The sequence below is a fragment of the Pieris rapae genome, chromosome 6 (genome assembly GCF_905147795.1).
Source record: "Pieris rapae chromosome 6, ilPieRapa1.1, whole genome shotgun sequence".
NCBI classification, from domain to species: domain Eukaryota; kingdom Metazoa; phylum Arthropoda; class Insecta; order Lepidoptera; family Pieridae; genus Pieris; species Pieris rapae.
In genome coordinates this window covers 3,295,659-3,321,357 of record NC_059514.1, presented here as the reverse complement: position 1 = coordinate 3,321,357, position 25,699 = coordinate 3,295,659, and the positions used below count along the sequence as shown (strand labels likewise).

General features: G+C 33.9%; 1 protein-coding gene across 1 annotated transcript; it reads right to left on the bottom strand.

Annotated features, from left to right (window-relative positions):
• Positions 1-1,392: 1,392 nt before the first annotated feature.
• Positions 1,393-25,201, bottom strand: LOC110995709. Its single transcript, XM_022262997.2, has 7 exons — positions 25,072-25,201; positions 6,903-7,146; positions 5,707-5,811; positions 5,026-5,247; positions 4,694-4,902; positions 3,860-3,932; positions 1,393-2,662 (listed from the first exon to the last, which is right to left on the bottom strand). Exons 2-7 carry the CDS (start codon positions 7,065-7,067, stop codon positions 2,432-2,434), a joined length of 1,005 nt encoding a protein of 334 aa, XP_022118689.2. The 5' UTR covers positions 7,068-7,146; positions 25,072-25,201; the 3' UTR covers positions 1,393-2,431.
• Between the last annotated feature and the right edge of the window lie 498 nt (positions 25,202-25,699).

Here is a 25,699-nt window from a genome sequence, read left to right as displayed (position 1 = left end):
TTATTTGTAAATTGTCATTTATTAAACTGGCACAGATAGAGAAAACTTCGAGACTAAATGTTTTTTGGGCTGGTGGCTCACTTGTTTTTAAGTGATGCTATTTCTTCAAAAACTTTTTTTAGCGCAAAACGCGCAAACTTATGTCTTCTAGGACTTAAATTCGACTATATTAATTCGACTTCAGTCTGAGACTCCACTCAGGAGAGATTTGACTTCAGAGAAAGTTTGTTCTGATACTGATAGACAAATACCTGCACGACAGTGTAAAGAGTATCCCCAGAGGTGTAGTTATAGAAACATGGTCGGGGAAAGAAGACAGCTTGTGGGACCCGCTCGTTCACTTGTTTAATTTTGACACAAACTTCGATGATTTGGCGCTCCGATTGGCCAGAAAGCTGGAGATTAAGTCGCCTAATTTCTGGAGCAGGTCATAGGCTAGCGCCTCCCCGTTGGACTCACGTGCTCTACCTGTCTTTCTGTAAGGTACACAAGAAGGTATACCATAGCTCAACGACCACGACGAAAGCCGTACTTATAATCGCTGATCAGCTGTTGAGCCTTTAGGTACGTCGGGAGCTAGCAGTAATTAATGATTTCAATCATTTTATTGAACAAGGTGGTTGTAGCTATTGGGACATAATTGAACGCGTCAGCGTTTCCTAAAGTTTAAATCTTGTAATTAATATTATATTTTATTACAAGCTCTTATTCTTATAATACTTAATAATTATTTGTTGTTTAAACAAATCATGTTAATCAAGGTAAAAAATACCTATTGTTTGCTATAAACAAATACAAAATCAAACTGGAAAGTCACAACACAAAGTCACAACTGGGAAATACATTTTTGTATAACCATATAAATTAATAAAATAATAAACAACACAGTAACCTGTTGCGATGTGTACATAGAGACTGTTTAATGTCATCGCAGGACATTCATTTGGTATTGACATAATCAGTCTCCTACTATTATCATGTCAAAATAAATTTCTAGTGGCAATTTAATTGAAACTCAGTTGTTTTGATAACTTTATATCCTTAGATATTATGTTTAACTAGCTATTTTTATACATCAGATTTGGTGTTTAAATATGGGTATTCTTCGAAAGTGTACAATGCCGCCACGTCCTAAGTTGTCTACGGTGAGAAAACCTATAGATCGTGCTTGCTTTCCACTATCTCCTTATATCAATCGCTCCACGCCAACTGTACTACCCCGGCATAATAGCAAGCTATCAAACAGAAGGTGCTATATGGGGTGTATGGCGAAACTAATCGATTCATTTCTAATGAATTATTCATGAATTTTGAATTTATAACAATATACGTTTTGTTTAGAAATAAGCGTTCTATTTTTTAAAAGGTACGAAGGGAAGTAAAAGACTGTAGTATCTATGACCTAGGTATTCATTTATTTTACACAAAATTAATTTCTGCTATAATACATATTTACAAAGGTAAAAACGAATCAAAAATGTCACGTATTATAAAAAGCTTGAGCAAGACGGCACGGCCGCCCCCGACCTACTTATCTATAACATTAATAATACCTATCATCTATACTAGGCTTCACTAGGCGAGAGCCGCGGATCCGCTCAGCTAATCACAGACCGACAAACTATAACCACTGTAACAAGTAACACTATGTTATAATATACTGGGAAAGACTTCATGGTGTCTGGCAATTTATACAATGTTAAAGCAACAACACATTGTTAGCACAGTAGCAAGAGAAAATTTACAGAATTAATAACATGATGACATGATGTAGCTGAAACTATAATTAAGTTGAACTATAGTAATACAGTTGTACTTTTGAAAATTACTTTTTTAATGCACAGTGTTAAACAGTCAGATAGTAGTCTAAAAATTTAGTATTCGATTTAATTATCACATGAGGTGCTAAATGTACAGAATCCCTGTAGCTAGACCAAGGTAGGTCACTAGCGATTATTATTATTAACTAAATAATCTGTAGTGCTCTCGTAACCCACTTTAATTCACATTAAACGTCCAGTCCACTCACTTTCCATAATTACATAAATATCTGAACTCGTTGCAAGCCCATACAAAGTAGAACTTATTCCCTTATGTAACTAAAGCAAGCTTAACCGCGCACCGCAACATATATAACTTAAATAACAAAGCAAAACACACATGGCCATAAGTTCTACTGAGTTTTACATTTTTATGTGTAGTCAGGTGGAAAGTTGAGGAACTGAATTCACTATCGGCTGAGTTTCCACGGCTGTCACACTCATTTGGCCCAGCCGGTCAGATCTCCAACCGAATAGGTTTGTTATAAAAATAAAAAAAAATGAAGATTTGTACCGATATAACGAATTCGTATGTGCCTGGAATGTCTCTGTATAAAAACTATTCAGAGAGAGATCGGACCGCGGAGGCAATTTTTCTAAGTTGGAGTCGCTTAGATGATGGAGGTGATGAGTCTCGCCTTGAAGTTGACTATCCGCTCGGAAGTTTGCGCGATACGGAGAATGAGGTCCTGGATGAGGTTGGCAACACCGCGGTTGGCGATGATGAACAGACGTGTGATGGGACCGGGGACTCCCTCGGTTAAACCATCACCTTTCGCGCCTTCTTCGCCTTCCGCCTCTCCTCCTGATGATGAAGCGCCTGACGACGATCCCGCTACCAGCTATATTCAAAAACTCGCATTAGTGATGAAGTACTAGATATATGTATCCAGAAAGGAACAATTGACGCTCAATGTGATACTCAACATGCCTTCGAACTTTACAGAACTTTCTCTTAACATTCCGCCTAATTAATCTACGCAACGCCTACTACTAAGATTTATATTTTTCGTATATACAAAATAAAAAATGAAATAAATCAGTGGCACCACAACCTCTTTAGGTCTTAGCCTCTGATTTCTGAATTCTTTCGCACTGTTTTTTTTGCACAATTCTGTGCGCACATAGAAAGAAAGTCCATGGGTGCACAGCCGGGGATCGAACCTACGACCTCGGGTATGAGTCGCACGCTGAATCCACTAGGCCAACACTACTCATACTACATACAAATCTTAGTTATATTGCTTATTCCGGTACTTATAACAAGATTTGTCAGGTGGCCTTGCAAACTGCTCTATACGGACTATTTGAAATGATGAGTATCACACATGTTTGTTTCAAATGTTACAAAATGAATACATATTAAATTGGATTTGGCATGCAAAATACTAGAAGCTTACACTAAAAACAACGTTGGTCATCTGGAAGAGTGTTAGTAACGAAGGAAGAAAATGTTAGTGGAAAAAACGCACCTACAATGTCTACAAACAACTTACTAAAAGCATATCGTAGTACTACGTATATTCTACCTACTAGCAAATACTTGTGTTGCACTTTGAACACCTATCTACTTTGTTGTGCATATGTACAATGTGTTTATGTATGTGTGTGTACTTGTGGATTGCTGGGGTCAAAAGTTGCAGAGTGTTGCGCGGTCAGGCCAAGATTTAGCGAGTCTGTGCCCGCGAATAGACGAAAGGCAGAACCCGCTGCCCGAGCCACCATTTCCGCCGGACGCTGTTCATTATAATAACAAAATTTCATAGATAATATCCTTTAAAAACGTTACGCCATTATGATCTGTGATATCAGTTTGTGTTTCGAACAGTCATAGATTATATTTAAAGAGAGCTTTATGCTAATGATATATTTATATTGTGTAATGTAATACAAGAAAGGAAAGTAAGGTAACTAAATTATGACGAAATTTTACTTGATGTTTCGATAACTCAGCATAGAAGGGCTTCAGAATAACTGTAATAAATCAAGAGTTAAGTAGAAAGAGAAGATAAGGTAAGACAAGTAGATTATAAACATACTCTGACGACGTCGAAGAGGAAGTTGCCTGAACCTCCGCCAGATGATGAACCACCTCCTCCGAAGCTCAAGAATCTGGAATTGAATATTATGAAAATCAATTCGTTATTTTAACATCACAGGTTATCAAGTATCACAGCATGTTAATACTAAATAAAATGCTTAGATTTTTGGATGGAACATAGAATTCGGCTAGGCCATATTTAGCTGCCACTAATTGTATATTTGTCTTTGATTAACATAACTTTTACACATTTAAAGAAAACACTTTTTTTAACGGATTGAAGCTATGTATTATTAAAAACTTAAAAATAAATTAAAATAATGTCAAATAACAAATTATTATTTCACATTATTTATATTTTTTTTCCCGACGTTTCGCGTGCTTTACAGCTTGCGTGGTCCCGGTATGTCACGGTAAAATAATAGAAAAGAACGAATCATTTCTTTAATTTTAGTTGTCGATGTATGTACTTTTGAATAAACGTATCACTTGGGTAACGTATGTAGATATCGCTAGTTGCGATATAGTTACGTGATCGACATAAAGGTATTGTGCAGTTCGCGGTTTTAGCGAAAGGAAAATAATATAACAATATCGTGTGAACCGAAGCACAAAAAGGCGAGTAATGTTCTCGCTCTCAGAGTATTGTTATCTCTATGAGATATTACGAGATCTCTCAGTACCACGGCCGACTAATTGTCCATTTTAAGGCGAACATTGACACTTAAATATTTAATAGGTATTCCTGTTATTATTGATTTCAAATGTCGAGAAGAATGAGCTGATTTCTATTATATTATTGTCCTGCAAACATGAAGCGTGTTAATTGTACCTCTTATTCCTGTTTTCTTCGCTGTCGTCAGCATCATCAAGTGTAATTTCATCGATGGTAGCAGAATTAGTCTGAGCAGCGGTTTGTTGGTCTCCGGCTGCTGCAGGTTGCTGTTCAGAGGCTGCTTGCTGGTCTCCAAAGGCGACGCGAACTTCCGCTTGCTGGGACTCTGCTCCGGATAGCAATTGATTGTCCTCAGCGATGGAGTTCTGTAAGGGAATTAAAGATTAGAGACGGTGGGGGCGTGGGGTGAAGTGATGGTGATGGATGGGGTGCGGTCTGCGCGCGCTCTGCCGTCTATGGCAGGCTGGTGAGCGATAGTGCGCGTGTACCGGCGGGGGAAAGTAGAGGGCGCGTCGTCGTCGCGCTGGTGCTAATGTTGTTGATTCGTCATCGTCATCATCATCATCCTCATCGTCATCATCGATCTCGACAGTTCCGCCGCCACCATTCGTTTTCCCGTTATTTCGGTTGCCGAGGAAGGCCTTCAGGAATACAGGCCCAAACACCTTGAGCACGGTGCTAGTGATCTGCTGCACCGCCTGTTCGATAACCTACAACACAAGCCTGCATTATCGTCATACTTTGCAAATACATTTAGAAATGCCACCGATTATATTTATTTAGTCATGAAATGTATAATGCGATGCGGAAATTGTGTTTGCAAAGTAATCAAAGCACCAAAAGCAACAAAATAAAAAAATAAAATGTTCGTAAATGGCATATGAAGATGTTTAAAACATGAAATGCTTCAGCAGGAAGACAGTCGCGTTCATGTGATTTCTGAAACCTGTAAAATAGAACTAGGTACATAATTATTTTATATTTTTAGCACACAATAGTTTCAAATGCCCACATTAAATTTGTGAATGTTGAAGAAAGAATCAATGCTTGCTAGAGTGATTGAATATTAAATTAGCGTGCTCATGAGCGCACGAATCTTCGCCTCGTTTAACGGTGATCAATGTAATGCAATTGGAGGATGAGTGAGAATGAATTAGAATGGGCTATACCTGAGTGAGTTGTGGGAAAAGTTGCCTTAGGATGCCTACGGTCCGTTTGTTTCTTTCACTAAGTTCTGATCCAGCCGCGCCCAGGTTTAAAGTCGCTAACGTTTCCTGGAGAATTTAAAACAATCATTAGAAGAAAGCTACACTTGGTTTTCCCGCAAAAATCAATGACTTTTTTCGTGATTCCTGACAGTATTGATTTTTTCTTCTAAAATGAGTGATTACTATATGTTAAATGTACTAAATGTTTAAAACTCAACCAACTTTAGCAGTTAACACGGTGTTATAAGTGCCATAAATAAACAGGAAAATACTCAACGATTTCGTCAAAGTCGGAGCATATAATTTCAGTTTAATAGTTCAGTACTACACGGAAGTAACAAAACCTGTATCTTATAACTACGAATATTTAAATATTTTCAATAAGCAGCATATATTTATTTAAATACATTCAAGCAACCTTCGCCTGTGTAAAAAATGTACTTAATTGCACACAATTATGAAGAACTACCACGAATAATTATGAAACTGTATGGTAAGGCCAAGGACTTGAACTACGAAAGTCATGCGTACACAATAAAGGGCCATTATTACATCTCATATATTTTACATAACGTCTTTATAAAGATTCGCAGATGTGACACGCGATGTACTAATTTAGGTAGCCGAAGATTGGTCATTTATGAGTAAATAATCGCGTTGGTCAGAAGTAAAGTGCTAGTATATAAGTGCTTATGTAATGAGTTGCGTCACGGCAACTAGTGCGTGTTGTCGGAAATATATGAAACCTGACATTCAATTATGCTATTTCTTTGACTAATTTCGACATTATTTCAATAATTTAAATGTTTTGCATTTTAGTATTTTGTGGATTTCTGTCTGCTAGGTGAATCAGATTAAATTGTGGTAGGGTTATACGTTTTCAATATAGCAGTAGAAATGTTTGTAGAATAATTTAATGGTATATAGATAGTAATAATATCATACCTCAACATCATCAACTTTAAAATGATTGTGTTAATAACCCTTTATTAGTAAAGTATAAGAAAACTAATATTCATAACCGTGGTTTAATCCTATAAATAATTAATAAAAGTAATTTTATTTTTTTACACAAAAAGTCAAATTATTGTGAACATTACAAGACGAGTGATATAATATATACTACTGATTATATATAAGTGTTTTTTTCAGCATACCTGTGCGCTGGCAGCGGGTGCTATGATTTCAATGATTTCAGGCTGTGAGTCGAGGGCTGGATCAGGCTGTGCTGCGGGCTGTGGGTCTGGGTTAGCGGCGGGTTCTGGGGCGGGCGCGGCGGCTGCCAACGCTGCGAGCGTCAACACATACACTATGCTCCTCATATTGCTACTGTCAACTGCTGCTTTGTGTATTGCGTTTGAGTTGTCTCACGTGTGTGCTCTCGATGACTCACTCTGGAATCTAAATATTGTTTATTAGTTATCACAGATCGTAATAAACAAAAGGAAATGAAGAAGAAAACTCATTGTTGTGTGTAATTCTAGACATTTATTAATTATTCTATAATTATTATTAAGAAGTGTGCAGATCTGGTCAGTTTGGCGCGGGTCGGTCAATCGTGCGACTTTGAACTAATTCCAAATGGAAAGTTTGGCGGCAACCTTCACGCTTTATACAATAATTTTATTATTCCACTTTAATTTCTTAACACGCGCGTTCGGTGCACTCCTTATTCCTTCATGTTACAAAATACCGAGGTCAGGTTCCTTGTTTGTCTCGCTAAGCGATACCTACACGTAACATTGCTTAATCGTTTTAAATTATAATGATTTTATCACAGAGTTCCGGTTGCATTAATTAAAGCGCTGCCTTTATGATATCATGTTTAACAAGCTTGTTTCCAAACACTCTTGTCAAGAGGTTCTCGTATGTAAAGCACTTTGTGCTGACGAGGTTAAGGCGACTCAGAGGAACGAAATGAAAACATTCGAAGCAATACTCACAAACCTTGTCGGTAGAGTGTCTTTACTATGAGCTTGAAAATGTTATAGTAATGTTTATGTTTCTGATTCATGTTTATTCTGTTTTGGCTTTTGTGTGTAATGTAATTGTTTAGTGATTAGCTGTAGGAATACTTAAATTACATGAATAAATAAATATATAGTAGATATTTTAATTTAAAAGTTATTTTCCTATTTTCCACTAGGGGCGCTGCAATATTTTACATTTGGATATGGGCCGAATAATCGTAGCTCTTGCTACAAGATTTGGACTGCGATCTACCAGTTATTATAAGTTACCTACTCTTTTATCTAGGCTGCCCGCGAACGTAGTTACGCCTTAATATGATTTTTTAATAACCTACCTTTTGGTATCTACATACCAAAATATTGCTATGTTTGGTATCTACATACCAAAATATTGCCATAGTTACTGTTCACTTTTCCGGATTAAAAACTTATTACTAAATATTTTTTTTAACCTTTCTCTACACAAACCCTTTTTAAGTAATCCAACCATCTTCGTGTTGACTAAAACGTTTTGCGATTCATTTTTATTTATAAAGATGCATAATTCAATATAAAAACTGAATTATACTATTGCAAGTAATGAATAAACAATGGTTTATAAGTAAATGGGATATTATGGTTTGCTAAATTGATGCAAAAAATATATATTGTCTTAAGTAATAAATAATAAACATTTAAATATATACGATACAATGTCCTTGAATCCTAAATATAATTATTTAAAGTTATAAACTGCAGTAGATTGTTAATTCATCGTAACATTTGTCAGTTTTCATCAGGGAATCATTGCAACAGCGTGTTTTTGTCGTTTGAGCAATGAAGCTAAGTTCCGGCCATCTCTGACTTTCTAGACTCTAAACTAGCGTCCCGCTTAGTTCTTTAGTCTATTAATAAAAAGATGATTTGTTTGTAGTTCAAAGTGTAGCCTACTTCTTTTTATTAAGAATTTGATAACTTTTCTACTTGGCATTATAATTATTTAATACGTTATAACTATGCAAGTGCGATCAGCCGCATATTACTTCACGGTATCTTAAATAAAAAGTATCTTAAATAAAGGATTAATTAGGAACAAAATTGGTTATAAGAGTCCTCTAAACGTATGCATAAATGTTATAGAAAAATCATTTTTATTCATATTTGTATGAATACAGATATGTATAATTTTCTTTTGCCATACTTTAAACTACAGTTCCCCAAAATCTAGTATAAAAAATCTTTGATATCAAGTGTTTGTTGGGAAATATTGACATTTGCCAGTTAAGTGTTAAGGCCAAAATTTAAATTTACACTTATCTAATGTTTATTGGATAACGTTGCGACACTCACTTGCTCAATAACTTTAAAATGCAAATTTTTAACAAATCTTGACTCTATGGCCGATTCATATCTGAGTTATTGCGGCATTTATAGCATTTTGTACTGACGTAATAAAGTCAGACTATATAAATAAAAGAGGTTCTATTAATGTAAAATAGGCACATTTAGATTTAGGCGTGTTTGTAACTAATCTCCTCAAAAGTGTGTGTGTTCAAGTAGATTCTAGAATTGTTTCTATTTACATTTGTATTTCAATGTATACAGTACAATGGCTGTCGAGCCCGCTAGTATTATATATTTAATAGAATTTGAATATAACCAGGACGAACTTGCAAGTAATTGTACGTAAAACGAATTCAAATATAGAACATATTTTTATTAAGCTAATTACGGTTCTTGATTTTACGACGCGTTTGAAGTTTTATGTACTTATGTATTTTTTATAAAAGTTGACTTTGAACTCAAATAATGAACTGCCTTGAATTTGTAAAAAATGAGCAGGATTAGGTAAGGTGTAAAGTGATTGACTTTTCTAATCATTATGTAAACTAATGACAGAGCGCTAATAATTTAAATAAATAACGTACACGGAGCCGGGAAGTGAGATTTTCATAATTTTGCAGATTTGTTTATCTCAATACAGGTAATACTTGTTTTTAATACTTAAAAGGCGTTATGACATCTAAGTAATAGAACTTTCATCGCTCTATAATATAATATTCCGGGGTACTACAACCCTACCTTTGGCTCCAGGTGGTGTTTATTGTGCATTTCTTTTAAAGACACATACATCATATACGTACATACATATGAAACATTTTGCTATCCCATAGTGACTCTTCGCTTTTACGAAATGCAAATTTTGATATTTTTTTTTAAATTTTCATAATAAATTTAAAAATACTTGATTTGGTCGAAATTGACATATTAGTAGCTGACTTCTGCCTGATTCTGTACATAATCATTTAACTTATACAATCCATTGGTGCACAGTCGGGATTCAAACCCTCTATCTTAGGCATGAGGGGTGTCACGTTTATGTTAACCGATTTGATCACGTTTCCTTATCGTACCGCTTTTCGTTGTAATTTTATTTTGCGCAAAATTGCTTTCGCGCATGGCTGAGGCAATAACACCTTGGGCCAACCAGTACCGGAAGTCAATTTCGTTTAATTTCATTGAGTTGTGTTCGAAGGTTTACTTGAAAACGCATTATACTGAATCAATACATTAATGCCAGTGGAAATTTTATTGTCTGCCAATGGCGCAGATTTTACGTCTCCATTATTAATTTAAAGGCTATACAAAATCTATAATTACGTCAGAAGACAAACAGAAAATTCACGGGTTCTAAAGGCGGTCATACAAATTAATTCAAATATACGTTCTATGTTTTCGCCCAACGAAACGAAATGTCATCGAAATTTGACACACGATTAGTTAATGACTTATTGAAGGAAGCAGTAAATAACCATCAAAAATTTTAATTAGCGACTCTGATTACTGATGATATATCATCAGTGATGGACTACTATCAAGATACGCCATCCTCGTGTGACCAGGGATAACCAATGGTAGCTACGACCTCGTCCGTGCCTAACGAACACGTCAGAAGACACCATATATTTCTATTCACGTTCCGTATGACCTTGTATGACCTATTTCTCAATACTAAAATAAATGTAGATTTTTGTTCAAAAGTATAAGTTATAGATATATATACATATTATATAGAAAGAAAGAAAGACTTTATTACACATAATGGAAAAAAGAGAAAAGAAAGCGCCAGACGCCAAACTAGGAGTCCATATGTCATGGACTATTTGATAAGCAATTGCAATTGACATATTAATGAATATTTACGTACTTTCTTATAAGTATTACACTTATATATAAAAGTTATAATTAAACTACTGTAATACAAGAATACAGTGCATACAGCATGGGACAGGTGAAGGAGATGTTGCTTAAGATTGTTAGTGAATGTATAACATTTTGAAACGATAGTGAATGTTTTGTTTTTAAGAAAGTTGCTAAAGGTGAACATACAAAGTACTATTAATAAGCTCAAAACACGTTCCCAGATTAAATATAAAACAAATAATAACATGTAAATAAGACAATTATAATTTGATACAACATCGCAATCTATAATGTCATACTCAAATTTCAAACGATCGTAAACTGCAATAATTTGTGACATCGTGAAGCGATCCATTATGCTCAGACGCGCGACATGTATTCCAATATGGTATCAGACGCCACAGAGAATTCTAACCCTTATTTGTATAATAAGAGAGATCATTTTGGCGAGAAAAGCATATAACTGCTGTCAGCTGTTGTGTGGTCGAATGGTCTCTGATATGAGTGTTCCAAATCATCTGAGCGGTTACTTCACCGCAATGCGAAGATAATTTAGTTGTTGAGAAACATCAGCGGTCAATCTACTGCTCTTACAATATTGTCTAGACAAACGATACCCTGCATGTATTGGTAATTTAACATTCCTTTAGATATTGTATATACGGCAGTTTTTGCCGCGCACCACCACTTTGTGGAACCAGCTGCCGACTGAAGTATTTCCGAACTAATTCGACTTAGGGTCCTTCAAGAAAAGAGCGTACCAATTCTTAAAAGGCCGGCAACGCACTCGGAGCCCTCTGGCATTGAGGGTGTCCATGGGCGGCGGTATCACTTAACATCAGGTATGCCTGCCTGTTTGCCCCCTGTTCTATAAAAAAAAATACGCAAAGTTGGAAACTGTTTTACAAAAGTAGTAGACGGTTATTGTATTAAAATTATTATATCTGGCATTGGAATCGTACATTCAATTATTGCAATAAGTAAGCAATAGATATAGGTGATAGAAATTCTCACGCGCAGGCCTTGAATATTTTTCTACTTTATTCAAATTATTTATTGAATAACTAATTTTTCATAAGCAAGTAGCGATTTCTATGTCAGCAATAATTAAGAAATTTAATATGCGATTGGCAGATTATTTCAAGTCCTCCGTACGTTTTTTAAAGTCTGCCAAATCTAAACTATTGAGTTTATTAAAATCACTTTTGTCAAGATAATGATTAGTTAATATATATTCTATCTGAAAGTAAAACTCAATAGTTTTGTTACACAACGTCTTGCCCACTCTCTACTGTCGTGTTACCAATCTAATGGCACGCTGCTGTAAATGGATTTTAATTTGGACCTTTAACAATTTTAAATGACAAACTGAGGCAACGTTTGGACAAAACAGAATAAATGATGTAAGTCTTCTTGTGGGGTGGTTTCTATATTAATCATAAGATAATCATGAACGCTAACAATCTTGTATAGGCCTGAGGTTTCTGCCATATGTTTCATAATTTTTTTTATAGTCAAGTAGCCATGAGCCATCTGTCCAGGCACATGTTATTTGTTTAGTGTACGGCATGTTGGTCTCCTCACAATTTTATCTTCTCACACTAATTAAAAAATTCTGGCCTCCTGTCAGAATCAAACGCAAAACCATACTAAAGTTTATAATGATTATATCGTGTTTTGTTGTATACAATATTATTTTTAATGTAATATTAATCAAATTAGCAATGACGTCGCGTTTCTTTCCGTTATTATTTAATGTCTTCCTGTTCCTCAATAGTATATAATACATAATATATTATCACTCACATACCTTATGTACATGCAGCATTTTGATCTTTAATAGATTTCTATCCTAGAAATGGTTTTAGCATCAGGGAAGAATGTCGATAAGAATAAATAACTCGAAATTTTTGAAGTACATAGAATACTAAAGTTATGCGACTTGCTTCAAGATTATATATCTTGACCAATATGATTAATTTTTTGGGATACCACACAAAATTAACTATTATGTTTGAGTTGAATGTATATTGTGGTGATTAAGATCTCTGGTATTCTCTGTATAAAAATAAAAGGTAGTGATTAAAGAAATTTAAAAGATAAGTCACAAATGATATGAAACCGAAAATCGATAACCGATATCATCCAGACAGCAAGAAGCAAAATAAATCCAATGCCAGAAGTCTGAGAGCTTCTTTCGTTATAAAAAAGCAAAAGTCAGTAAACTTGCATTAGTGCAAATTTCTAAGGAATAATTTAATTATATTGCTCTTGCATGATTATAAAGTTAACAATCGCTTTGGATGTCGTAAGTATAGGTGATTAAACTGTTTGCTTAAGTCGGATGTACGGCCCACTGACGACCAACACTGATCGAATCATAAACAACCTTTCAACATGCTCTATATACTTACATATAATTAACACCCTTCTCATCCGTTCGTCCTTCTCGGATATTAAATTAAGCAAATCTTCTAATAATTATGCATAATATAATAATCGGTGATAATTTTAATTATTTAATTTGGAAGATGTTTTAATGAAAATAATGAATCATATCATATCATTATGATAAGTTACCAACGAGTGGTATTGACACTGAGTAATTTAAAGAATTAATTTTTTTTATCATATATTTTGTATCATAAAAATCCTTAATTTGTCGAAATACTGCACAAAAAATGTCAAGATAAAAGAAACAAAAACAGATACATCCTACAATAAAAAAAAAAGTTTAAAAAAAAAAGTTGTCACTATGGCGCGTAAAGATTTCCTCAAATACTAAGTCAGTGTAGACAAAGTGACGGATTCAACGGAGCAAAGAGTTATTAGGAATGAAACAATTTGTCAAGTGTGGGTTACAATGATATACATAATAGCCAGTGTCGCTTCCCGTCTTATTATCTGATTCAACGTGCTGACAGAATAATGCGTAATTTAAAGCTGTCATTACTCAGACACTTTTGAATACGTTAATTTAACGCTGTTTTCCATAATATTGTCTATGTTTATAGTTATATAACTCTATAATTGTTTCAAGTGCTTTTAAAAAATCGTGGTAGGCTAGAAATAGAAATCGAGTTAAAGAATCTAATTTGCTTTTTGTTAAATTTTATCACTCTACCTTTGGTATTTACTACAATAAGAAAGGGCCCAAAGATGTTTTTAAAAAACGGTAAAAGGCAAGTAATGACGTATTAGTAATGGTCTCTACAGAATTGTTACGTTTAGGTCATAAAATGACTGAGGCTTAACTGTTATTATTATTAATGGCTTTAAATGATAAAATTCAAAAAAAAAAAAATAATAATGATGATAAATATAAACTCATATAATTACTTCGTACATGCAGTTGTAATTTTGTGTTCTATGTAATTAACAGTAATTATAAGTCCTGCAAACAATTTTCATTATACAAGACAAAAGTACTAACTTAATCTACGAGCATGTTTTTATTGTAATTGAGTACAGTCACGGCATTAAAAAACAAAACCTTAAAAACAACCAAAATTTGGCTAATTGTTTGTTATCGGTAAAGAAAAGAGGGATACAGAATATAGATATTTATCAGTTCTTGACATATTTAAGCTTAAGGTTTATTGCCGTTGTAAATTGTCAAATAAAATTCGTATTGTGTAATATTTTTATCGTTTGTTTATTTATACGTTTTGTGTTGCACAATCTGTTAAGTTAAACTCTTAATAAAATTATGAGTTACACTTTATTGTTCTAGGTTTTGCGGACTTCCCTAGTTACACATTTAACTTAACTGTACCACAACTAAAAAAATTATATTACATACGTTATACAATAGAGCATCTTAGTTTAATATTTTTTAATCAGGTTTACCCGAGTGACTGATGAAACATCTTTAGTTACTCAAAGTATTAATTCCCATTTTCTGGCTACGTTTTGATAGATTAAGTTTTTAGGTCATGTAACTCCCAAGAAGAGTGATATTGCGTTATATAAGTTGAAGACGCGGTTGGGCGAAACTAAAAATTATACTGAATTAAATAAATATAATAATTTTATTCCCAAATAAGAACATTTCACCTTGTCATATTGCTAGTTTCAGAATATCAAGTCTTACAGACGGTGCTGGCCTTGTGTCTTTCGTTTCAGTCACCTTGTCATACTTGACGCTTTTAAAGTCAACTGGCTAAAAAACAGTCTAAAAAATTTAATAAATGTTTGTCCTTATAAACGGGTAAATTGTATTTATAATTGTTTGGTAAACAATTTTTTTTTAAAGGAGGTACAACTCAGTCTCTAAGTATTGCAATCTTGCAAGAATGCGAATTGCACATAATCAATTAGAGTGAAATATGTCCCTATTGTGTATGTGTATGTATCAGCATTGTTTGGAGTCAGCCAGGAGATTAGAGCGACCGGATAAGTAGACAATGTGCACATTAGCTATAACACGTAAGTTTTACACAACTGAATTATACCTTGCACAACCTAATTAAATAAAGCCAATAATATCACCATTGAAATATTCATCACATATTTTAATTACATTAATTATTATAATAAAACAAGTGCAATGAAGTTACGGAGTTTTATGTCCTGATTACTGAAACAGTAATAAGCTTTTTCAATTTCTAAGTAACTCAAATTTCTTAAGGATTAACAGAACTCTTTGTTTAATGCGGTCATATTTTAATAATTGAAATTGTATCGATTTAATAACATTGTTGAATCATTATACTAAAACCGATAACGAGAAACATGAGAAATAGAACCTTGTACTAAATTTAGATTTATCCAGCTATTTATCAGCCTTGATAGAGAACTAATAGAGCACTAAACAGTGATCACTCAACTCGATTATATACGGGTTGTCCAGTAAATACATGAAATTAAATAAATAAAGAGAATTAAATTTAAACAGCTATGTCCATCTTATTGCTTGTTGGCCATACAAAAGATATAAACGCGCTCTTCGCTTTTACAAGTTCTATTTAAACTAATATTTTTTTTATATATAATTTACAATATAATATATTTATATCTACGAAACAAAACTATATATTCGCTTCCTCGTTTAAGTTTGTATTGAATCATTCATTGACAATAAATATATTAATATGTGTACTAAGAAATCAAAATGATACATTAATTTCTTCAATTTTATTTGACCTATAAATTAAGAGTAGAAAGAGAATTTTCGTAAAATAAATACTATATAACTTGCAGCGGTCCGGTTTGAGGCAAGCAGCTATTACTTAACGTAACTCCTTTCGCTTTCAGTGACTCACTGACCGCCTTCTGATTATGCACCGTTTATCAACACTGAACCACATTCAAAGACTTTGGTCAAAACGTAAATAGCTGAAATTAATCATATATGAACAAATAAATATACTCTATACATTTAATTTGAACTATAAATTGTGTTGAATACAAAATCTGGATCATATTTTTATCGTTCATATAATACATCGTTTTTATTAACGAATATAGATTTGTCGGAAGGCAATGTCATATGTCAGTTTTTGTACCCATTTCAAAATTAGGAGTGGCTAATTGAGGGTCATTTTTTACCAATAATTAAAAATAAAAATAACGTATGATCCGCGACCGTCACATTTAAATGTCCGTGAAGTGGATTCGAATCATTTAATCGTAATTAACATGATTGATACGTATAGAAATACGTTATGATATTAATCATTTGGCGCAACTACTCTTTATATGTTTTCGTAGTGATTTCAGATCTCAGTTCATTGAAAATTACTTCAATTTTTATCTAGTATATTGAATAAATCGTTGTAAAATACAGTTAAGATTCTAATTGCTACAGTTAAATATTATAGCTATTTCTATTTTCAAATAGTCTATGTTTATGGCAGATAATTGCGTCTTACGACGAGCTAAATATTTAAATTTATGACCCCTTACGTCGGTAAGGTACAGCGTGTTGTAAATTATTATTATGAGCTACTTAGTGCGAGTGAAAGGAAACCGCTCATTTTAAACCGAGTATATTTTGTAATTTCATTTAAAATGTATAATTGTATCGCGCAAGGCTGACGGGTTTAGATCGAAACCTTTAATTTGTTTATAAGTGTCGTACAATTTAAAAATATCCTTGTTTCTACATTTAGTCAGCCTTGTCCCAAGTATATATATATAATAATCAATCTATATAAATATTGAGAGTAAATACTCTTATATATAGTATAATATATAAGAGTATTTACTCTTATTTCATTCCGGTATGCTCGTGGTGTAGCGCATGAGTATTATCAAACGTCCAAAATCAACGGTTGTGTCTATTTATTTATTTATTTATGTGTCAGACATAAAAGGCAATACATTCTCTTGCCTATGAAGATTGGTTGATCTAAATTGATCTAAGGAACAGAATTTTCAATCCCAAGAACAAACTACATTGTCTTTTTTATTCAAAAACAGATAAGCATCTTCATAACATCAATTGCTACGTGTTTTATGACCTTAACACTAATTAATTCAAACTAAATGCTCTTATTAATTATCATTAGTTTTCAAGACCTTCCTGTCAGTGTCAAATTTGTTTAAAAAGATTTATTCTAAACTTTGCTCCTTTGAAGGCTATTTTTGTGAGTTCACAATCATAACGAACAACATAATATATTGCAATGAATCTAAGTTATTTTAGTAGGTACAGCAGTCAACTAAATAAAAAATTTAAAAAAAATAAGAAAAAGCTATTACTAATGGTTGGGTTTTTTGAATTTAGGGGGGAAAACCGAATTTCCTCTTTGTCAACAGAACAATGCTTGCGTGAGGATAAGTAGGTAATCTATACTAATTGCATGATACTTCAATGTAGTTTTTCAGTGTTTTTATTTTTTATATGTTTTATAATATCGGTTTGGAATGTTCTATTCTATATGTTAAGTTCTGTGTTTATATTAAGTCTAGTATTTATCATTTCTCATAAACAGAAATTATTTGCTTAATAATTTATTATATATAAAGTTAATTGCGGTAACAAAAACTTGTTTAATCTGAAAGTCAAACAAGTCATAACTAGGTGTACATTAAAATTAACTCGCTAAATCTCGAGAATGTTTGGACTGCATTGGAAAATTATGATCTTGAATTTTGGAGGAAGTTAAGGGAAGGCTTAATCGGTGGAAAACATTTATAATAATACTTAAAACTACAAATGAATTTCCCAATAAAACTGTATTAGCTGGGAAATATTTCGTCTTTCGTCTTTCTTGGGTGTCAAAAATGGGGTAGCTTCAGAAATGTATCTATGTTTAATAGTTTAAAAATGTTGTGATAAGTTTCAGTCACATACATATATTTGTTTGATACATATATTTGTATCAAACAAATATATGTATGTGATACGAAATTCATCGGATCATCTAGCCCATAAAAATGAATTATAAATAGATATACCACCTAGTAATAAAAAATTTAATGACATTTGATCATCTAAATTGGAATGAATTTGTTTAAATTTAATAGTAATAAAATGATAACTGAAAATAAATTGAAAATATTGTTGTAAAAGTCAAGTAATAATTATCTCAAACGAAATTCGATTGATTACAAAATCACATTGACTATCAGCTTCTCTATATCGTAACGATGAGGTAACACGGAAACTCCCGGTTGAATGATTTATCGGGTGTAATGTCACCGGGTCGCAGGTTCGGTGCCTGTTTGTGTGTGTTTGTATGACTGTGTGTGTCCCGCGTGCGGACGCGGGAAAGTGTTCGTGATGTAATAGTGAGGTAACGGCGCGTCTCGATCGCATTATCGCGTTCTAGCTCGTTCCGAATCCCTTTAATTGTACTCATTATGAATCACAAACAGTTTATGTATGATAATGTATGATGACAACTGCTGTTATGTATATATACGTCTGCTATTGGAGACATCAAAAGATTTAGCTAGATTACAATTTTTTACCATATATTAATAATTACAAATTATATTACACAGACGAAATAGAGATTAGGTTTCGCTGTAAAGTAAGATCAGGAGTTGCAGCTTATATAAACAGAATAAACAAGCTTTTTACAAATAGAACAATTCAACATTAAACATATAAATGAGACGGCTCGAGACGAGGCTTTGTTGTCGTCCGCCGTACGGAGTGCATAAACCTTACAAATATAGATACTATAATTTTGGTTATATATAAATTCGACTTAGGAAGAAAAGAGCGCTTGAAAAGAAGAATTCTTGAAAGGCCGGCAACGCAAATGAGCCTTTTGGCAATGCAAGTGTCTATGGGCGGCCTTATTACTTCTCATCAGATGAGCCTCCTGCCCGTTTGCCTTCTATTGCATAAATAAATAATAAATCATATTGTAAATAGTGCAACAGACGGCATCGAATATATATATTAACTATATTATTTATATTAACTATGTAAGAATTTTGTAGGACGGATGAATTCAATGTCAGTTATGTCTACCTGTTTAATTTTTATTTACTTTGTCTAACTGCTATTAAAAATTCAATAAAGAAATATATTTAATTATTTACGGGTGATAAGTACAATGGTTGGATCTAGACTAATGAACATGAAAAACTGAATACTACAAACATTAATGTATGAGTGAATATGATGTCACTACAACTATATATATATATATATATATATATATATAATCTAACTGTGCACTGCAAGCGCGCAATTTGGTAAATAATGACCTCACATCAAACACTGTCCACGATGAAGAGGTCCTCAAAAGCCTTGTATAACGGTCGTGAGAAGATGCACACAAGGCGAAGGTCGTCTGTGCGTCTGTGCCACGTGCAGATCACACAGTTTAATACTATATAATTACTTGTATGACAGTTCATGTTCAATGTGTTATGTTTGTCACCTCGACGTCCATTCGTTTATAGCTATTAATGTATAATAGTTACTGGCTGCTTACATTTTACATGTGTTCATATTGCTCGTTGTTAATATACGCATTTTTTGAAATAAGAATCCCGATTAAAATAGTTGATAGTAAAATAGTTGATCTGTGGCTGGCGTATACAGATATAGATAATAAATAATTTGTAACGTCTAATTTATTGCAACGCATGATTTAAGAACGTAGTATAAAATTAAAACAAATAGTTTGTATATTGCTGAGAGCAGTCAAAGGTGAGTTAAGTTGTTAACTTAAGTGCTGCCGCAAGTTACAACACTTAGGTCATAATTGGCTATTTTGTAAATGCCACCTTCAGGTAATATAAAAAGCGATTTATTTTACTAATGAAGTAATACCTTCTTTTCATTTTTTATTTTGAACAGTCAGTCCTATGCCAGATGCATCAACGTTTCCGCAGTAGAAATACCCGTCCACTCCCTTACTTTGCCATGATTTTATCCTTCTACCAATACGCCTTTTACCCAGGATTTTACCCATTACAATTAATTGAAGCAGGTGGTAGCGGTAATGGCGCAACACGTGGCCCAGGAACGCAACTTTCCGCTGTTTAATGTTCTGCATAAGTTTTTCAACATTCCAACTCGTATCAGAACCTTCTCGTTAGAATTCAGCTTATTCTAAGCATGCGGCGATAGCAACACAACTCACATGCTTCGAAGGTATCTTATTTAATTGTCCAAGCCACAGTCGTACAGAACAATTGGCCATATGCAACAAAGGAGAACTCGAACTCGGAGTTTAATAGTTAAGTGAGGGCAACACAAAACTTTCTTCATTTTGTTGAAACATCCTCTGGCAATTGATTCGAGACTTCCTGATCAGGGGTCCCCTCGAAAGTAATAGCAAAAATACTTAAACTTTTCCAGTGCGATTTTTAACTGTTCCTTTTAAACAGGTTGTATTGACACTGATATACGTCTACAATTATTAAATATACTTCACTGAACTTCAAGTTGGGCGAGTGACAACTAACAACTCGGGGTCAAGAGCGTGTCGGCCGCAACTCTAGCACTACACAATTTGTTACGCTCTGAGATTTTCATAAATTTTCCTGCTTCATAATTGTTTCCTCAGGCAATAAATCTTTTCCACATATTAAGGAATTCTTGGGCGATCATTAAAATAGTTTGAATGTTGCAATTGAGCGCTGGTATGATCTTATATAACTATAATAAGGCGGCATTAGTGATGACAATAGAATGAAGAAACACAAAAATATGATTCGCTAATATGAGGTTTGCATAATCGGACCGAGTAAACAGGAAATGAACTAGCTGAAAAGGCGTGATCACGCACCACTGCACTGTATTTTAATTTCTACTTCGAAACTAATGTTATATTATTTGGACCCGGATATATAATATCTTCATGCCTTATTTAACAACTAGATTTCCTTTAAAATCTTGATATATTATAAAATATGTGAAAACTTACAAAGTGTTATGTCAGTACTACACAATCATGTTCATATGATACATCAGTTACGATCAATAACAGCTTAAAGTATTTTTATTATTTAATAAACATTCTTAAGTGTAATTACTATATGTAGTATATTGATTGGTCGTAATAGACGACTCCCCAATAGGACAGTGATTTGTTGATCTGTGGCGTAAATTTAGAAACATTTGGGTAAAAAAATCGCTGGCCCTACCTAACCTAACCTTGTTTATCTGGACCTCACATTTTTTAATTCACAGATGTCTGACACATGCCGTCGTCTTTTTGCGTCTAAGGATGTTTTCTATCACCGTTAGAGCAAAATGGCGTAGCAATACTGAACATTTGGGTAAAACCAATATTTAATACATAATTTACGCTGACTTTGAATTGATATGACTCTGAGTTAATACCTAAGACGGGGCCGGATCTCGTTGGAGCGCAACAACTCAATATTCAGAGCATGCGAGTTAATCATACTCAGTCAATGTCACCCGAACATTGCATATTGCATTACATTATATTTAACCTCTAATTTTATTAGGACTCTCAATATGGACTTGAAGTCAATAGTTTAACGCCCGAAACCTCGTAAATGTTTTTTTTTTATTTGAACTAGGGGCAAACGGGCAGGAGGCTCACTGATGATAAGTGATAACGCCCATGGACTCTCTCAATGCCAAAGGGCTCGCGAGTGCGTTGGCGGCCTTTTAAAAATTGCTACGCTCTTTTATTGAAGGCCCCTTAGTTGAATTGGTTCGGAATTATTTCAGTGGGCAGCTGGTTCCACAATTTATATTGAACTTGGAAACTGTCAACGAGTAGTTTTTAAGTTATGAAAGTGACGCACGTCGCAAGTGAGGGCATGGAAGGCAATCTTTATGCGGCGCACGTGTCGAGAGGAGGCAGTATTGCCTAAGACTTCGACCCTTAACGACCCCGGGGGTATTACAGTGTCAGTAAAACATACTTATTACTTACTAGCTATCGTTTACGATTTTGTTTTTTTTTTATTTGGTAGCAAAACGATTTGTTGCCAACGAGTCAGACATTCAAACTAAGCTAATGTCATATCAGGTCAATTGTCACACGTTTACATACACTCCACTGTTATTCTAAATATATCTTGGCCTTCGAAACGAGAAACTTCCACCGCTCAATATCGCGAAGCGATTTGCGTAAGGCACGGTATTTTTCGAGAATAAGCTATTTGATGGTAAAATTGATAAAAGTAACTAATCGATTATGTCCAGTAAATTATATTTTGCATTCCAACACATTTATTATAGACAGCCATTGATTATAGACAATATAGATAACCATATCTTGAAAACAATATATGTTTCTCCTGCGTCGGTATAAGATATAATAATGTATGGCTCACGTTACATATATTGCCAGAGCAATCTATTTTGCAAGTTACTTAACCAATTTACAACGTTTTGAAACATATATTGTTTTCAAACGTTGAATAATAAACGCAATCTTAGTATATTATTTACATCTAAAATTTTTTGTTGATGACAACTACTGAAAGTACTGGAAACGATCAAAACAAGACAATAATAATATCAAAAAGAAGTAGAGTTTGTTTATATAACTTCTATTAACTATACAAGCTAAATTATTCACAAGACAAACTTCATACATTAAAGGTTGTTACAGAACAAGTTCGGTATTCATCAATCAGTCAAACTTTTAATCGTAATGCAATCGGAAAATATTTTGGTTTTCGTGAAATTAACGGATCTCAAGTATGACAACTTTTATAATATTGTATGCGTCTTCTTACTCAACTTTCACCCAGATAAGTCAAGGGTTAAATTAAGATTTCTTACCCTTTGCATACATGCAAAGACCAGAATGAGTACAGTCCTATGTTCTGCGTTATTGCGCAAGAGCGTTTTGTTTCTTTAATCGAAGTGTAATCGAACATCAGCGCATAGAAAGGTGCATGTTATGTAAGTGTGACGTCACATCGGGCAACAGTGACTGCGAGAGAGAATACACTCACCCACTGCACTATTAACACACATTGACATGACATATGAAGTTAAAGATTTATTGAATAACTAGCTGACCTGGCAAACGTCGTCTTGCCAAACTACTACCTTTAACTCAGCGCCATCTGTTAGAATTGTATCAAATAATAAACAAATGTTAATGTTATCGTAATTTTAGTAAGGATGCCTATTTTTTTGAAAATGAAATATAGCCTATGTCACTCAGGAATGATGTAGCTTTCCAACAGTGAAAGAATTTTTCAAATCTGCCAAGTAGTTTCGGAGCCTATTCAATTCATACAAACAAACAAACAAAAAATCAAACCTTTCCTCTTTATAATATTAGTATAGACAAGAAAAATTTAAACATACGTACAGATCAAATAGTTGGAATCTTAAGTATGTTAGGTTATTATTAAGATATTATCTATGGAAAAAAAAGCAATGTTATGATTTTCTAAAAGATTTTAAGCAAATTTAATTTTTATTCCTTTTTCAAATAAATATAGCGCGGATATTGATTTTTATCGTTTGTACTTTTACTTTAAATAGAAAATTGTTTAAATGTGCAATGTTTGTTGTTCATCAAAAAGCCTCGGTTACTTCAATTCTTCAAATAGTTGCTAAAAAACAAAGCTTGCACATATATAAAATATTTAATATAATAAAAAAAACGTCGTTGAATAGACATAAAATTAACTTCAGACTATTATTCGTAACTGAAAGATGATATTTTAACTAATAGCAACAAAAACTTCTACGGGCATAGTTCGGTTATCGGCAATAATCGAAGAATGTTATTAGCATTGTCTAGAACAATATTTTTGTACGTCTACTTCGAATAAACCGAATAGCAAAATCTAAAATTATTGACTCCTTGAATAATTAGTTGTTAAATATAAAAAATGTATGCGTTAGTTATTAATAATGTCTATATTTGTTTTTGTACCAAGAAATCGTTAACTTATTCTGCCAAACTACTGAACTGACCTGGCTTTTTAAGGTCTTAAAAAAGTTAGAAATAGAGCATGCTCTTGGTTAAGGCTGTTGTTAATTCAAGTCACGTGTTATGTTGAAATAATTGGTACGTGTCGTACTAACTCTATCAGTACCAGCTACTCCCAGTACAGTTAATACTGTTTCAGTAGACAAGTCTTGCACTATTGCAATGTTCTCGCGCAATATCAGCTTTCCGATTCAAATTGATTTAATGTTCCGCCAATCAAAAGTTTCGTATTGATTCTATCCTTGACCTCGACAGCTCTACTTCACTTTTTATTTCCAAAACATAATTAAAAGGAAATTTACCAAGCAGTGATATGATCTTTGACCCTATCGCTGACCGTGACCTTCACTCGCGACATATCGGTTGTGTGACCTGCGCAGGAGTTCTTTCGGAGAAAGTGCAAATAAATTGAAATGTAGGTTAAAAGTATTATGCAAAGTGACGACATCGCACATTACCATCGCAGTGAGCTTGCGTGGTACACCTATTATGTGAAAACAAACACTTTTCATATAAAAAAATTTGCATGTTCTCCGACTGATTGTTTTATTCAAGCGTCCGCAGCATGCAACTGAGATTCAGTTGGGCCGTGCCTCAAGTCTAAGACCTTTAAGTCAAGTTTCGGTTTAATAGAAAGGGCCTGCCCACCTTGATATATATGTAAACACAGCACAAATAAACACATAAAATTCGCTAAACGACCGACGACGTTCTGAGGCTGTATCACTCTTAATACTGAATCTCAGAAAGTGTTAACTGTTATTGATAGTAGTGTGGCGGCTTCAGAACGTCGTGGGGCGATTGCGGTACGTACGTACCGGAGTATGGCGGGCAATCTGCGCGGGAGACGCGTGTCAGCGGCGAGCGCGGGGCACAGAGTGACTGGTGAACACCGCCACAGTTGCCGGTAAACCGCCCTGCGCCGCCCCACCCCGGCAGCACCAAACGGAAGCCGTCAAAGCCTGAGCGATATGGGCCCAACAAGGCTTGCTCTGACGGCTTTTAGGTTTCAACTCTAACAGCTAAAGTGAGGCTTCAATAGCTTGTTCCCAGAAATAAATGAAAGCTTGGAAACTATGTAGAGAATATATTTACAGGAAATCTTGTACATAGCCGAACAGCTCTAACTTTGTTTGTTATGTTTTATAAAAAAATGGGCTTAAATTTAAGAGAATATACCACTACAGGAAAACTTGATTTAAATTTCTCAGTATTAGGGATCTTTGGCAATCTATTTTCATACTTAAGAACCAAGAATGTTGTCGCTACGGTAAGAGTAAAAAGGGATCTTTACCATGACTTAGATAAAAACTACAATAATGATTTAAGTAAGGTTTAGGAAAAATACTTTCAAGTAATTTAAACTTTTAACCTACAAATAAACCTTTAAATTTTTAAATCTTGTAGACCTTGAGCGAGCTTAAGGTAACCTTTCAGAAAAAGGTT

Coding starts and splice junctions, on each gene's coding strand:
- LOC110995709 (XM_022262997.2), bottom strand. CDS start 7,067: ATGAGGAGCATAGTGTATGTGTTGACGCTCGCAGCGTTGGCAGCCGCC. Junction 3,933..4,693: donor GAAGAAAACAGGAATAAGAG/GTACAATTAACA, acceptor ATTCAATTCCAG/ATTCTTGAGCTTCGGAGGAG. Junction 2,663..3,859: donor TCCTCTTCGACGTCGTCAGA/GTATGTTTATAA, acceptor TTTTGAATATAG/CTGGTAGCGGGATCGTCGTC.